The 13,710-nt window shown below is 32.9% G+C and overlaps 1 protein-coding gene across 1 annotated transcript; it reads left to right on the forward strand.

The window, feature by feature from the left end:
• Window positions 1–8,188, forward strand: LOC127722272 (otolin-1-like). The gene is made up of 4 exons (XM_052229165.1): window positions 1–13; window positions 4,670–4,912; window positions 6,613–6,657; window positions 8,076–8,188. The coding sequence occupies exons 1-4, from the start codon at window positions 1–3 to the stop codon at window positions 8,186–8,188; spliced, it is 414 nt and encodes a 137-aa protein (XP_052085125.1).
• Window positions 8,189–13,710: the final 5,522 nt, after the last annotated feature.

Raw genomic sequence — 13,710 nt, forward strand, 5'->3', positions numbered from 1 at the left:
ATGCGTGTCAAAGGTAAGTGTTTTGCATGTTAAAATTTTGGCATGTTTAATAGAGGGGGGATCACATTTTTTTAGAATGTTTTTAAGAGGGGATAAAATAAAAGTAGTGAAATATTATGGGGATCAACAAATTTTTATATGTTTGATTTCAAAATAACCAGCCCCCCTTCCAGGTAAAAAATGATAAGTCCCTAACAATAATTCAATTCTGTGAAAACATTGAAATGCAAGTGGACACATAAAAAATAATACAAGTTACTATAGTTGTAGATATAGCTCCTTACACTTCCACGTAGTTATACGTCCGCACCTTTTAACTATTTGGGTTTGAGCTTTCCTGATGAAGGTAAATCCAGAAAAGCGCAAAATTAATAAAGTGTTATTTTCTTTAACTACCATTTGGTCGATACCACTGCTGATGGACTGTTAGTCCCAGGGAGTATCATCAGCTCAATAGTTAGTGCTTAGTTCGGCTCAGACTTATGACGTCTTTACGCTAATTCCATTGGATGTGTACTGATTATTATTCAGATCTAACTAAACATGATTATTTGTTAGTTATTAGCTTTGATCTATATTGTTCAGTAACAGCTAGTTTCCTAGAACGTTGCGTCGTAACTTCGTTTGCTTTTTTGTTAGTTTCCTTTGTGCTTCGTATCGATCAGATGAGTCAAGCCCTTTCCAACTAACGTGTACAGTGTGTATGTCAAGGATTCAGTATTCTTTGAAGGACTGTAACTTACGTCACCTTTGCAACCTCGACGCGTTTATTACGTAATTGTAGTCATTTGAGCAAGTAGAGTCATTATAAACAGTTAAAACTGTACAAACGCATTTTTATTACAAAGCGAAGTACTACCATTCCCATCCAGGTTAGTGTATATAATCAAGCTGTTACGTCACCATCCCATGTCCTGGGGAAGGTTATGCCTACTGAAAAATGTGAAAAAACCCTGCCACATTCTTCTCTGTCTGTCAGAAGTCAGGATCCTGTAATTCAACGATTTTCTTGATTGCTGCATGTTATATTAGATCAAGTTTGATTTATTGTTTTAGCATTAATCAGTTCTCTAGTCTTGTCGTTTGAATTGATTCCCAATTTGTCATGTTGGGGCCCTAGGGTTTTCTCCTTGTGGAAGGCCGACCGGACTGAATTATCCTGATGACGATTCAAATAATGTCCATAGAAGGTCCCAGTTGTCTGCAACATATCTTCTCGAATAGATCAAATAAAACACCAACATTGTCCGAATTGTTTATCAGATAGACTGTCCGAAATGTCGTTGTGGACGATCCAATTTAACTTTTGTTTAGAGTTGCCTCCAGTCTGAGTTGTCTTGTACTCGGGCATTACTAGAATTTGTTTAAAAGTCTGTTACGAAGTTTTGCTAAGAATGTGAATGTCGAATGATGAACTATTGTTGCTTACATCTACTTCATTTGGACTCTGGTTGATAGTTGTCACCACATCTCCGTATTTCTTATGGTAAAATTATTCCTTTTAGGTCGATTCCGGGCAATTAAGAGGTCGATATATTGTGAGAATACCATTTTTTAGGCTGTATTTCATAAGTAGGCCCCTAAAGGTCCTTTGGTTATTCATGTCGTCAGGTTGCTGTTTTGTTGGTATATACCCGAAGTCTCATTTAATATGAATTGCCTGTCAAAGTTAACGTTTCTATCAGAGAGTCATAATATGCTAACTCGATATTCAAACAAATAAATCAGACAAAATAACAATGCCATTGCAAAAAAAAAAGTATCATCAGCACAGAAAATGAGTGAACAAGTTGAACTTGTAAACATGCCTGACACTGAGGAATGGAATAAATCGGATCTTCACAGCAGAGAGCGTATTAGAACTAACATGTGGAAAGATAAACTTGCTGAAATTCGTAAAGAGAGTAGAAAGGGTATAAATCAATTTGTGCCATGACTGTGGTGCTATTGATTAGTTTTTCACTTGCAGTTGTAGTCGTTGTCATGTATCAGAAAGGTCGATATATTACATACCCTTTAAGGTATTGTGACTGATTGTTGTTCCTCTTACTTCTTGCGTGTGTTTGTGCCGTATTTCTGTCACGTAGTGTTGTTATTTTAGCGAAATTTTTTAACATTGTCATAAAGCGGGAGGTTTGGTTAGCCATTAAACCAGGTTCAACCTACCATGTTTTCTTAAAATGTCCAGTACCAAGTCAGGAATATGGCAGTTGTTATCAAGTAGTTCGTTTCTATGTATGTTGGCGTTTGTTTTTGTTGTGCTTCGGTGTTCCTGTTGTTCCTTTGTTTTCCTCTTATGGTTGATGTGTTTCCCTCGGTTTCAGTTTGTGGCCCTGATTTGTTTTCTCTCAATCGATTGATGACTTTTGAACACCGGTATACTACTGTGCCTTTATTTCTAGTGATGATTATTAACATATTTGATTAAAGTAACTTTTTTCTATTATAATAATAAATTTATTTATTTTAGTGTCACATATTGATTGTCATAAAACATCTTCAATTTTTTTTAATTTACACGTAAAACAAGCATTTGCAAGGCATGAAAATATGACTTATGAGAAACTAATAATATAACACTTGATACATTAATTATCAATGTTAAAACAACTAAACATTACTCATTAAAAGTTTCAAATCAATTTATCTGTTAACTTGTAATAAATTTCTAAATATATAAACATTTCTTGACTATGGCTGAAAGAGACATATAAAAACTTTATAATTATCATATGTGTAGATTTATCAATCCTATTCTGAAGAAACATTTAACTACATGTTATTCTATTAACAAAGGATGATGACACGCTTGTTGGATGTGGGATATAGGGGGTACCAAAAGGAAATTGTGGGATAAAGGGAGTAAAAAGGTGGAATCTGGGAAACAGTAGGGAGAAAAGTGGGAAGTGGGAAACTATTACACAACAGATGGATCTGAGAAATGAGCACCCGAATGTCATTTACATTTTTCTATGTTATTGTTTACATTTTGTTTGTTATTATCAATCGTTTATTAACTTCATTCACTCAATTTATTTGTCTTTTTTGGTTTTGGCAGTGTATACCTAATTATGTTATATTAACTATGAAGCTAAAATACAGACGTCAAATTACTGAAACAAGACACCCACAGTGCACTAAAACGTTTAAAAATAATTAATTGATGCTGTTGTATTCATTTTGATTGTTGAAAATTTGATTTTTAGTTAATATGATATTTTTATTCTGATTAATATTTAATTTGCGTGTTAGCTATTCCCAAGAACACCTGTTATAAAAGTGCGCCAGTTATAAAATCTTATACAAATGTAGATTGGATTACTATTACAACAGAGTATTTGGTTGCAATAGACTATTTTCATATTACCGCATTTGACTCCGGAATATATAATTTTCCGACAAGTTACCTTTTCTGTGGTAGGGCATTATGATATTCGGTTAAGTGAGAGCAAATTTAAAAAGTAAAATGATACCTAAAATCGGTGCAATTTTGGGAAAACATTGATTGTTTTTTGTTTTTGTAACACAACAAAAATTATCGGAAAAAAGTTGAATTTTGCCTCTAAATGGCACCGATTGTAAGCGTGATTCAGATTCTTTAGTTGCTCTAACTTGAATGAATTCCAGAATGTTTTACCACAGAGAAGTTTAACAGTCGAGACATTATAAACTCCGGAGTCAACCGTTGGTAATAAAATATTGGTATATTGTCGTAATTGAAATGGCTATCCGAAATCTATAAATAAAATGCTGAGAACAGTTTATAAACATTGCAAGACAGTCACAATGCCTGGTCAAAACATCACGATATATATAATATCAAAACTACATGTAATTAAACATCAATGCACTTGCTTTGATTATTATTAATGATTATTCGCTTCCTTTAATATATACATTGAATGCTGTGTTAAAGTGATACCTTTTCATTGTATTTCAGCGTACTATATCAATCATATGGAAAAGAGTTCAGAACTAGAAAAACAGGTACAACAATTGGCATTAAATGCTTCCAGTTTAGAAAGACAAATTCAGATTTCGAATCAATTAGGTGAATTACTGATTTTTCGAGTCATTTTGGCAATTAAGACTTTTTATTGTTATCATTGTTTTTATCAAATAAAAATAATTGACAAACCATAATAAATTTAATGAACTAACAACTAAAATAAAAAGGGGAAAATACTATTTATGCATGAACATCATAAGTCAAGGTCAAACAGACAATGCCTTATTTTTAAATAGTATACATGATTCGATCAGACGACAATTCACAGACTACTACATATGAAATATAGACTACGAAACACTAACCCAAGCAAAACCAAAATTTTCTCGCTGTTTTAAAGACCCATTGGTGGCCTTTGGCTGTTTTCTTCTCTTTGATCGGGTTGTTGTCTCTTTGACGCATTCCCCGTTTCCATTCTCATTTTGACTGAGAATTCATCTTGTTTAAAAGTTATTTCTACATCCTACCAAGTAGGCATGAACATCATAAGTCAAGGTCAAACAGTCAACGCCGTATTTTAACGGTGATCCGATCGAACAACAATTCACAAAGTACTACATATAAAATATAGACCGGGAAACACGAACTCAAGCAAAACAAAGGTTGTATTCTGACTGCGAATTCAAGTTGTTTTAAAGTTATTTCTACATCCTATAAAAGGTTCAAATGGAGCCAAATGTGCTGTTGGTGAAAGAGGTTCAAAGGGTGACAGGGGCATAACTGGTCTAGTCGGTTTTACCGGAAGCAGAGGATTAGCTGGAGATAAAGGACCAACAGGTGATAAAGGTCAAAATGGAGAAAATGGCCTTCATGGCTCAAATGGGGAACATGGTGAAAAGGGTATCAAAGGTGAAAAGGGCTCAATGGGAAGTAAGGGCCCTGTTGGCGACAAAGGTCAAACAGGTGAGACTTTCAAAATAAGTTCAAGTTGAATATTTAAAGTATATGATCTGTTTGATTGCTATGAACTTATTTATAATAATAGACGACTTTCAAATTAGTGCATTTTCCCGTATGTTTCCAATGATTTTGTTATGACGTCACAATAGGAACCGATTGTTTATGAACGTTGTTTTCGACGATTGATCTCGGGTCAACCGATGTAACTCATTCATAATCAACAACTCAAAATTGTCGTATTATAGTTGTATTGTTTAATAGGTTATATTACAGACGACAGCTGTAGATCAAATTATATCAAATGAAAAACGATGAAATATGTTCTATGAGTTGAATGTCACATATCTGACAAACAATAAATTTGCTTTTATATATATATAAATATAGATTCTACCACTGCATCAAGTGTGATACGATATTTATCCATTCGAGACAGTTAAATTTTCAAATTTAAAACCCGCGAGGCTCGCCAAGCGTTTTAAATATTTAAGATTTAACTGCCGAGTGTGGATATATATCGTATTGCATGAGATTTGGTGGTGGAATCTGTTTCACTAATGATTTATAGACGATATACAGACAATTTTAATCCTACTTTTCGAATGATCTGCAAAGCAAAAAAGTTTGACGTCATAATCAAATTTTGGTCAATGACGAACTGAGATCAAACAAACCACACCATGCACACGTTGATTAAAAATAAAAATCAATAGGTCAGGAAAAGGATAACTCAGGTAAGTGTAAGAGAAAACATATTATGATTACCTGTTTTCACTATGATGAATATTGTAATTTATTTTTATCTAATTCTAAAAAGGGAAGTTCGGACTAGCGACAAAAATCACCCTTTACTAGAGTATCTACTTCTTCAACGCCCATATTAAATTTTGTCGGTCTGATACTTACTTCAAGTGTACGAATTAAACATCCTTAAAACATACTGTATATCCATTTCGGAACCCTTGTTGGTCATACAGACACATAATGAGATAGAATGATCCAAATACAGACAGCAATATTATGAACTTTGCTCTCACACAGAATATTATGTGAACTGTTTGTTGAAAGGTTTAAGTACAATTTAAATAGATATGTGAATTCATAAATGTCTACAAAAGTCATATGTGAACATATGAGCTGCGTCGGATAGAAATCGACCTTATGCAAGTGAACGTATACATGTACATGTAAAAGACTTTGATTGATTTTGAAACATTCAAATACGACATAAAAGATGGATTCTTGTCTGTTTTATAGGGTTCTTATTACAACTGAAATTTCAAACAGTTACAGACTTTGCATAGCGATTATTTCAACCAGAAATAAGTTAACCGATGTATCGATATTCATTTGCATAAAGTCGATTTCGGTCCGACGCAGCTCATATATTAAGGAATGTCTTTCTTTTTCATTACATAGTTAGTATACATAAAATGTGAAGGGAATATAAAATAATCTTAAATCATTATTGAAGACCAAACTAAAACATTGATTACAAATTATATACTTTTAAATATACATTATGTACATACATTATGTTGTAAGTGAATACGTCTCTTTTGAGAAATGATTATGTATCACAAAAATCTACAAGAGAAAACCTAGCTATTGACAAATCCATCTAAAGTCAACTTTGCCTTGTTGAGTTGAAACTTCAATTTCTAAATAATTTATAAATGTGCTACTCTAAATATTATTTGCAGGAGAACGTGGACAAATGGGCGAAAAGGGAAGCCCTGGAGAATCAGGTAACTAAATACGTTATCATGTCAACAAATATAGAACTGTTAAATTCTTGATTAAAATCAATTAGAAACGGTAACAACCAAAGTTTTTCATCATATGAATGAGTGTGGGATAAACATCAATGTGCAATCCCAACCACTCAAATGTTCATCAATGAGTGTGGGATAAACATCAATGTGCAATCCCAACCACTCAGATGTTCATCAATGAGTGTGGAATAAAAGTCAGTGTGACAATAACACTACAACTCAGATTGCAATCAATGAGTGTGGGCAAAACGTCAGTGTGACAGTATCCCAACAACTCAGAATTATATCCCTAAGTATGGGATAAACGTCATTGTGACATTAACTAACAACTCAGAATGATTATATGAAGGGGCATTTGTTCCCCCAAATTCTTTATCGTTTATCCAAATTGCAATAGAACTGTGAACTCGTTATAAGATCTCAGCACTTCTTAAGTATTCAAGACTAGACAGCATCTAATTTTAAAAGCATCGACATGACCTCCGACGACTGCCGATTGTAATATGACCCGATTAAACATAAATATGAGTATAAATAAAAAGACAAGCATGTTCAAACATGTAATGACCGATCGGACTGCTAATAGCGAAATAGTATCTCTATATTTCGATTTTGTTAAATCCTTCAAACAAATAAATTCATAATTTTATTTTTTTGTCTGAATGATAGGTAATATTCTTTTCAGAATCGAGTGAACATTAATTCGTTTAACACTTTGATGTAGAATTTGATGCGACTGTCGTACAAGTGAGAGGTTTAGCGCTATAAAACCAGGTTCAATCCACCATTTTCTACATAAGAAAATGCCTGTACCAAGTCAGGAATATGACAGTTGTTGTCCACTCGTTTGATGTGTTTGTGCTTTTGATTTTGCCACCTGATTAGGGACTTTCCGTTTTTAATTTTCCTTGGAGTTCAGAAATTTTGTGATTTAACTTTTGACCCTGTAAAATATAATCTGAAAGATCCCTTTTTAAAGAAATCGAATATCTATCTTATTCAAGACTTTGTGTCGTCTGTCGTACACATGTATCATACTTTGTGTAGTCTAGTGTACACATGTATCATAGGTTCAATGGTCAATCATCATATTTTTGCTCTGTTGGTTTGTGACCTTTATAACAGATACGAACCTTCATATCAAAATGGTTAGCGATATCAATTTACTTAAATAACAAATTTTAATGGTATTAATTTAAATTATTTTGAGCTGGCAGTCATATTTTACACTCTTGTCTGCTCAACTCAGGTTTCAGATGTCAACGTTTTTGTATTATAAACTGATTTCCTTCTAAAGATTGATAAATTATTTAATAACCAAAGCCATAGTATTGTCATTTACATAAAAAAAACAAATGTTATGCGTGAATAAAAATATTGGTGTTTTTTAGTTATTACAATTAGCTGTGGTTCTGGATGGGAACAGTTAATGAATAGTTGTTACTACTTTCATTTCCAATCAACGAAGACATGGAATGATCCAAAGGTACAAATAGTAACGTAAGATATTAGCAAAGGAACTGATATAATAACGAAGATAAGACTAGAAGGCCAATCACGTGATATTAATACATGTTCATGATGTTAATCTAAAAATGGATCAATTTCGACACTCCCTTACGCTACTCCTACATTTCCATTCAAAATAAGCGTATGTTCCATGTTGCTTAGCAAATTCTCCATTTTGTTTACTTTTTTTCGATATAAGTTTTTGTTTTTCATCCATTCACGTTGTTATGGCCATCATCATCAATTCGACAGTGGAATGAACGGTACGTCGTATATACATTTGAACAAGGATCGCAACATTTTGCACGCGTAAAAAGTGTATATTCTTACTCCAGAGAAAAATTCACTGCCGTCGGAACGACATGATACAATGTACTCGAAAATATTATGCAATGGCATCTTTCAACAATGCATCGATCTTTTCAAATGCTGATTAAAAATTAATGCCATTTTTTTATACCAACTTCAATAGCTCGAATATCACTTCGACAAAGAGGACTCGCTTATTATTCTTGCTGATCAAGTCAGTATCGAAAGCAAAATGTATATAATATATATTTTAGCATTTTCTAATAATATACAAGAATAAAGCCAAATTTAAATATAATTGTAGTATATTTGTTGCGCTTTTTCAAACGTTGAATTGCTAATTTAGTCCGATACCTTTTTGTGCAATTAGCATTATAAATATTGTACTTCTCTGCCATATTTACTATTTTGACACAAATTTAAATATGTATTTTGTAGATTGATTGTCATAACATGGAAGGACTTCTTGTAAAAATTGACAATAACTTTGAAAATTGGTTATTGAAATCCTTTATAAAAACCGGTAAGTAAATTTGTTTATTATACACTGTTTATGATTTTCGTATCGTTGATTTATAATTTATTAATATAAGATTAATAAACGGACCACTGGCGCTGAAAAACCAACAATACAAATTGTAGAAAGAATACAAAATTTTTATTACTAATAATACAACAAGTATATGTACAAAAATATGTATGTGTGGATATTTGATAGGCCGCAGATAAAATGTTTAACCAGTTCCAGGGAGACAAACAACCCGATAGCCAAAGGATAGAAAAGAGCATATCGGGGACCCTATGATAACGTAAGTGTCAAAATATCCCTCCTACGTGCAAGAGTGGACTGGACGGAGAACCCCCCTCTGTTTACACAAATCTCTGCAAAACAACAGTATCTCCGATTTTTTATATGCAAACAACCTGAATTACGTGTACTGCGGAGATGAAACCTCCCTTCTGATACCAGAAGTGGAGGGGATTCCTCTCGATGACAAGAGTGAACCCTAGGAAATTATTTAATACCCTCCATTATAGAGCCGGTAGGGTAGAGATATGTGCCAGAGGGGGACAGTTCTAAGTCCGTGTACCGTCTCTCTGAACCGCCAAATGAATGGGGTCTCATTATTCCCCATTTATTTGGTGGGAAAACCTTAGCAACACCGATTACGAATGTTTCAATAACTGCCTGAATGTTATTCAAGAAGATACCAATACCAACTTGTGACAAGTGTGTGCCGTCATGTCTGAATAAAATAGAATCAGAGGCTTTGATAGCTGGATACCTTAAAATGTATTGACCTTCTTTCTTCATAAACGATCTTACAGCACAGTTTACTCTTTTTCTGGCTATTTCAATTAACTTTGGCCTTAATGGTCCATGCCAATAGTGCCTTAGTAAAATATCTGACCATATGATTTTAATGTCAGGTGCGAAAACTTATATTCTTAAAAATGAGCATTTGATGTTCTCGATTAATTCATTAGCACTAAATCATTTGCACCCAGATGTAAAAAAATATAATTAGGGGCTCGCAACTTTTTTATTTTACTTTCAAAAAAATGAATCCAGAGCTTTCTATTTCATTCCTGATTTTGTTATCCATTGCTATTGTGTATCTGATAAAAATATGTTACGAGCTTCTTATAACAGGTTTCGTTGAAGTGTCAGGAAAATTCAGAAAAGGCATAGTATTCTAAAATAAAAAATATTAAAACAAGACTTATTTTCAATTTAGTATTGCTATTTTGTTAAAACGCGATTTAGGTAGTTTTCTGAGTAACATGCAATAATTTCGATGAGGTAAATTAAAAAAATATAATGCCTGAGATTTATAAGCATGATGAATATCAGGAAACAAAATATATTTGTAAAAGTAAGACTGATAATTTAGTAGAAACATATGAATAAACTAATTAAAGATACAGGCTTAAAGTTATGTACGTCAGACGCGCATTTCGTTTCGAAAAAAAAATGTTAAATAGACCAAAACAGTACTAAGTTGAATGAACTGTATTCTGTTATCTTTTTGATTTTCCTGAAATGTTTAAAACAATTGTTCTGATAAGCAGTGTGTTTGTTTTAAGATAAGAACCCAGGTGACGTTTGGATCGGAGCACATGATTTTGTACGAGAAGGACTTTTTGTATGGGAAATTGACAATACACCACTTACCTACACTGACTGGTATCCTGGCGAACCAAACGATTTTGATAACAGGGAGGACTGTGCATGTTTGTATCATAGTGAAAGATACAGATGGATTGATATTTCATGTTCAAATACATTTTATTATATTTGTGAGAATCATTAAGATACACGTACTGTAGTACAATTGTGTAGCTTATTTAGTGACATCTACATGTTAATAATGCAGCAGTAGCTTATCAGATGTTAAATATGCTCTCTTATAAAAACATTTCTATATCTTTTTTTTTTGGACTGTCTTAGATCATTGAGTTATAATTTTACCTTAAAAAAAGTTAATGGTTACAAATTGGTTTTTTGAAAGAGATATATGTCGATGGACATGTTGATAAATTAATAGATATTTTAATTTGTGGTCTCATACAGAAATTTAGCGTTTGTGCCATTGAGACAGCAAGACACAAGACTACAAAAACGTATGCACCAGCTAAAAATAATAAGTATGCCGTCCATTGTTTAATTTCAAATAACCTGGAGTTAGATTAGCGACGACTTTATGCTAGAAGGACTACCAAAAGTTGTGCCATAAACAGATCCTTAAGTGACACTAAATGAAGGTCTATATCTTAAATGTTAAATGCTTGGAACAAAGGACTAAAACAATCCTAGGACAGTATCACGCGACTGCATTTACATGATTACTAGGAACAAACTTATTCCCCTGAGCACTTCTCTTTAACATATTCGCGATACAGGATAAAGGATAAAATAAGTCTGTTTGGTATAAGTGGTGTTTATCACACAACTATATTCCAGAAAAAAATTCTGATGATGACTGACTTCCAATACGGTGCATAGCTGTAGTCGTTATTTTGCCTTATTTGTCTTATCTAAACTTATAAGTAAATAAAAATAACACTTTATAAATTTAGATTTCTAGATTATCTTTCATTATAGGAATCCACGGAAGAGCTTTATAACTAAAAAGGACATAAATGAATAAACCAATCCATTTAAGGTCAAATATGACTGAAGGAGTGAGAACCATATTTTGTTTTAAATAATTGATAACTTCATCAACGCAGAATATAATAACAAACCATTGATTTAAATCATGTCCATTCAAGTTTATAATTTGATATGCCTTCTTGATGAAATCACTAACATGTTATTTCTGATGTAGTGAGTTCAAATTTTGTTTCTGCACGGTTTGTTCGACTCCGATCTTCATCAACTGACTCCTAGTTGTGCTTCCAATCGTCCACCTTCCTTCACCAATAGCAACTTATCGCTATGACATAGTAAAATATAATACATATTTGGCATATTTATCTTACATTTTCTCTAAATTAAATTATTACATTACATGTATGTTTCATTATAATACGTTATTTTGATTGGCCAACAGCAATCTCTCGTCATTCTGAAATTAACCTTCATTTCAAAATGAAATGTAACCTTCATGATGACACGAGCTTCTACAATAAAGTGCACAGGTTAGTAAAAGAAAAACTTGATAGAAATCGTGTGTTCATGATCCTAGAAAAAAAATGTAATTATAAGTATTGAATGCTTGTCGACACCTACATCAACAGCAAACAGTGAAGTCTAACAGATGTTTAAGAATTAAATGCTTCTTTTTGTAATTTTATGGTGTTGTAAAAGCGTTGACCGTGCGCACTTTTTTAATTGTGCGTACCTTGACACAGTGGAAAGACCAAAGTGGTCATAATTTTATTTCGAATAGTCATTGAGAGAGGCGAAAGATACCAAAGGGATTTTCGAAAGAAAAAGAGGTGAGAATTACCAAACGGACATTCAAACTAATGATTAGCAAAACAAACCGACAATGGGGAAAAAAACAAAAACAAAAACGAAGAAAAGACTAACAACGGTACACACATTACAACATAGAAAACTGAGCAACACGAACCACACCAAAGAACCATGGTGATCTCAGGTGCTCCGGAAGGGTAAGCAGATCCTACTCCACTTGTACATAAAGCGATGATTCCCTGTAGACAACCGTATCGATAAATACATCAAAAAACAAGTATGTTCTGACAAAAAGTCAAGACACTCAAGGTGTATTACATCATTTGAGAAAAAGTTAATTTTGTTTCTATATGGTGCATGAAATACAAAAGAATGTTTCTAAATAATATTACTAATTGTTTCAGATAATACAAAATGGTTGAATATATGTTATATAAAAAAACAAAAGTTATACTTACTAACACTGATTTGGGTAACAATATATTAAAACATTACTTAAGTATACAAAAAGGAGAACTCATTTGCCTATATCATTTCGGTACTTAAATGTTGCCATTGGACAAGATCAACTTTTAGTTTATTTTTGGCTGAAGCAGTATAAGACAATTTCACTCTCAATGGATGGGTATTGATTGGCATTTAAGTCGCAGAAACATATATCTTTATTAATTGTAGAAAGCTTTGACCTTTAGTGTTTAGTTATTGCTAGTCTCTAAAATCGTTGTGTTGTGTGTCTTCTTTTGTCTTTCTGTTAGTGTTTTTGTGCTTTGTGTTGATCAGATGATTCAAGACCTTTCCAACTAAATTTAAAGATGTGTATACAATGTAGCTGTTACATCACCGTCCAAGGTCTTTTTTTTTTCATTGTGGAAGTCCGAACGGACTTAATGTCCCATGTAGACGGTTTAAGTCGTGTTCATAGAAAATTCCAGTGTAATTCAATACATATCTCTTCAAATCGAATTAATAATACACCAACACTGTTCAAGTTGTCCATCTGATAGACGGCCCGACATGTCACTATTAACGATCCAATTTGTCTTTTTGTAGAATTGTTTTCGGACCGAGTTGTCTTCGTTTAACAGTTTGCGAAGAGTTCCTTAAGTTTTGCTTACGACTAAAGGCCGTTCTGAGACTTATAATTGCCAACATTCACGTCATTTGGTTGATAGTTGTCCCATTTTGGCAATTATTATTCTTATTTTTTATAGTAAAATTATTCCTTTTTTGTTTAACTTCGACCGATTAAGAGTTCAATATATTGTGAGGATACCGTTTTTTTT

This window comes from Mytilus californianus, unplaced genomic scaffold (genome assembly GCF_021869535.1).
Source record: "Mytilus californianus isolate M0D057914Y unplaced genomic scaffold, xbMytCali1.0.p SCAF_12, whole genome shotgun sequence".
Lineage (NCBI taxonomy): Eukaryota > Metazoa > Mollusca > Bivalvia > Mytilida > Mytilidae > Mytilus > Mytilus californianus.

Coding starts and splice junctions, on each gene's coding strand:
- LOC127722272 (XM_052229165.1), top strand. Junction 4,913..6,612: donor TGGCGACAAAGGTCAAACAG/GTGAGACTTTCA, acceptor TATTATTTGCAG/GAGAACGTGGACAAATGGGC. Junction 6,658..8,075: donor GGGAAGCCCTGGAGAATCAG/GTAACTAAATAC, acceptor GGTGTTTTTTAG/TTATTACAATTAGCTGTGGT.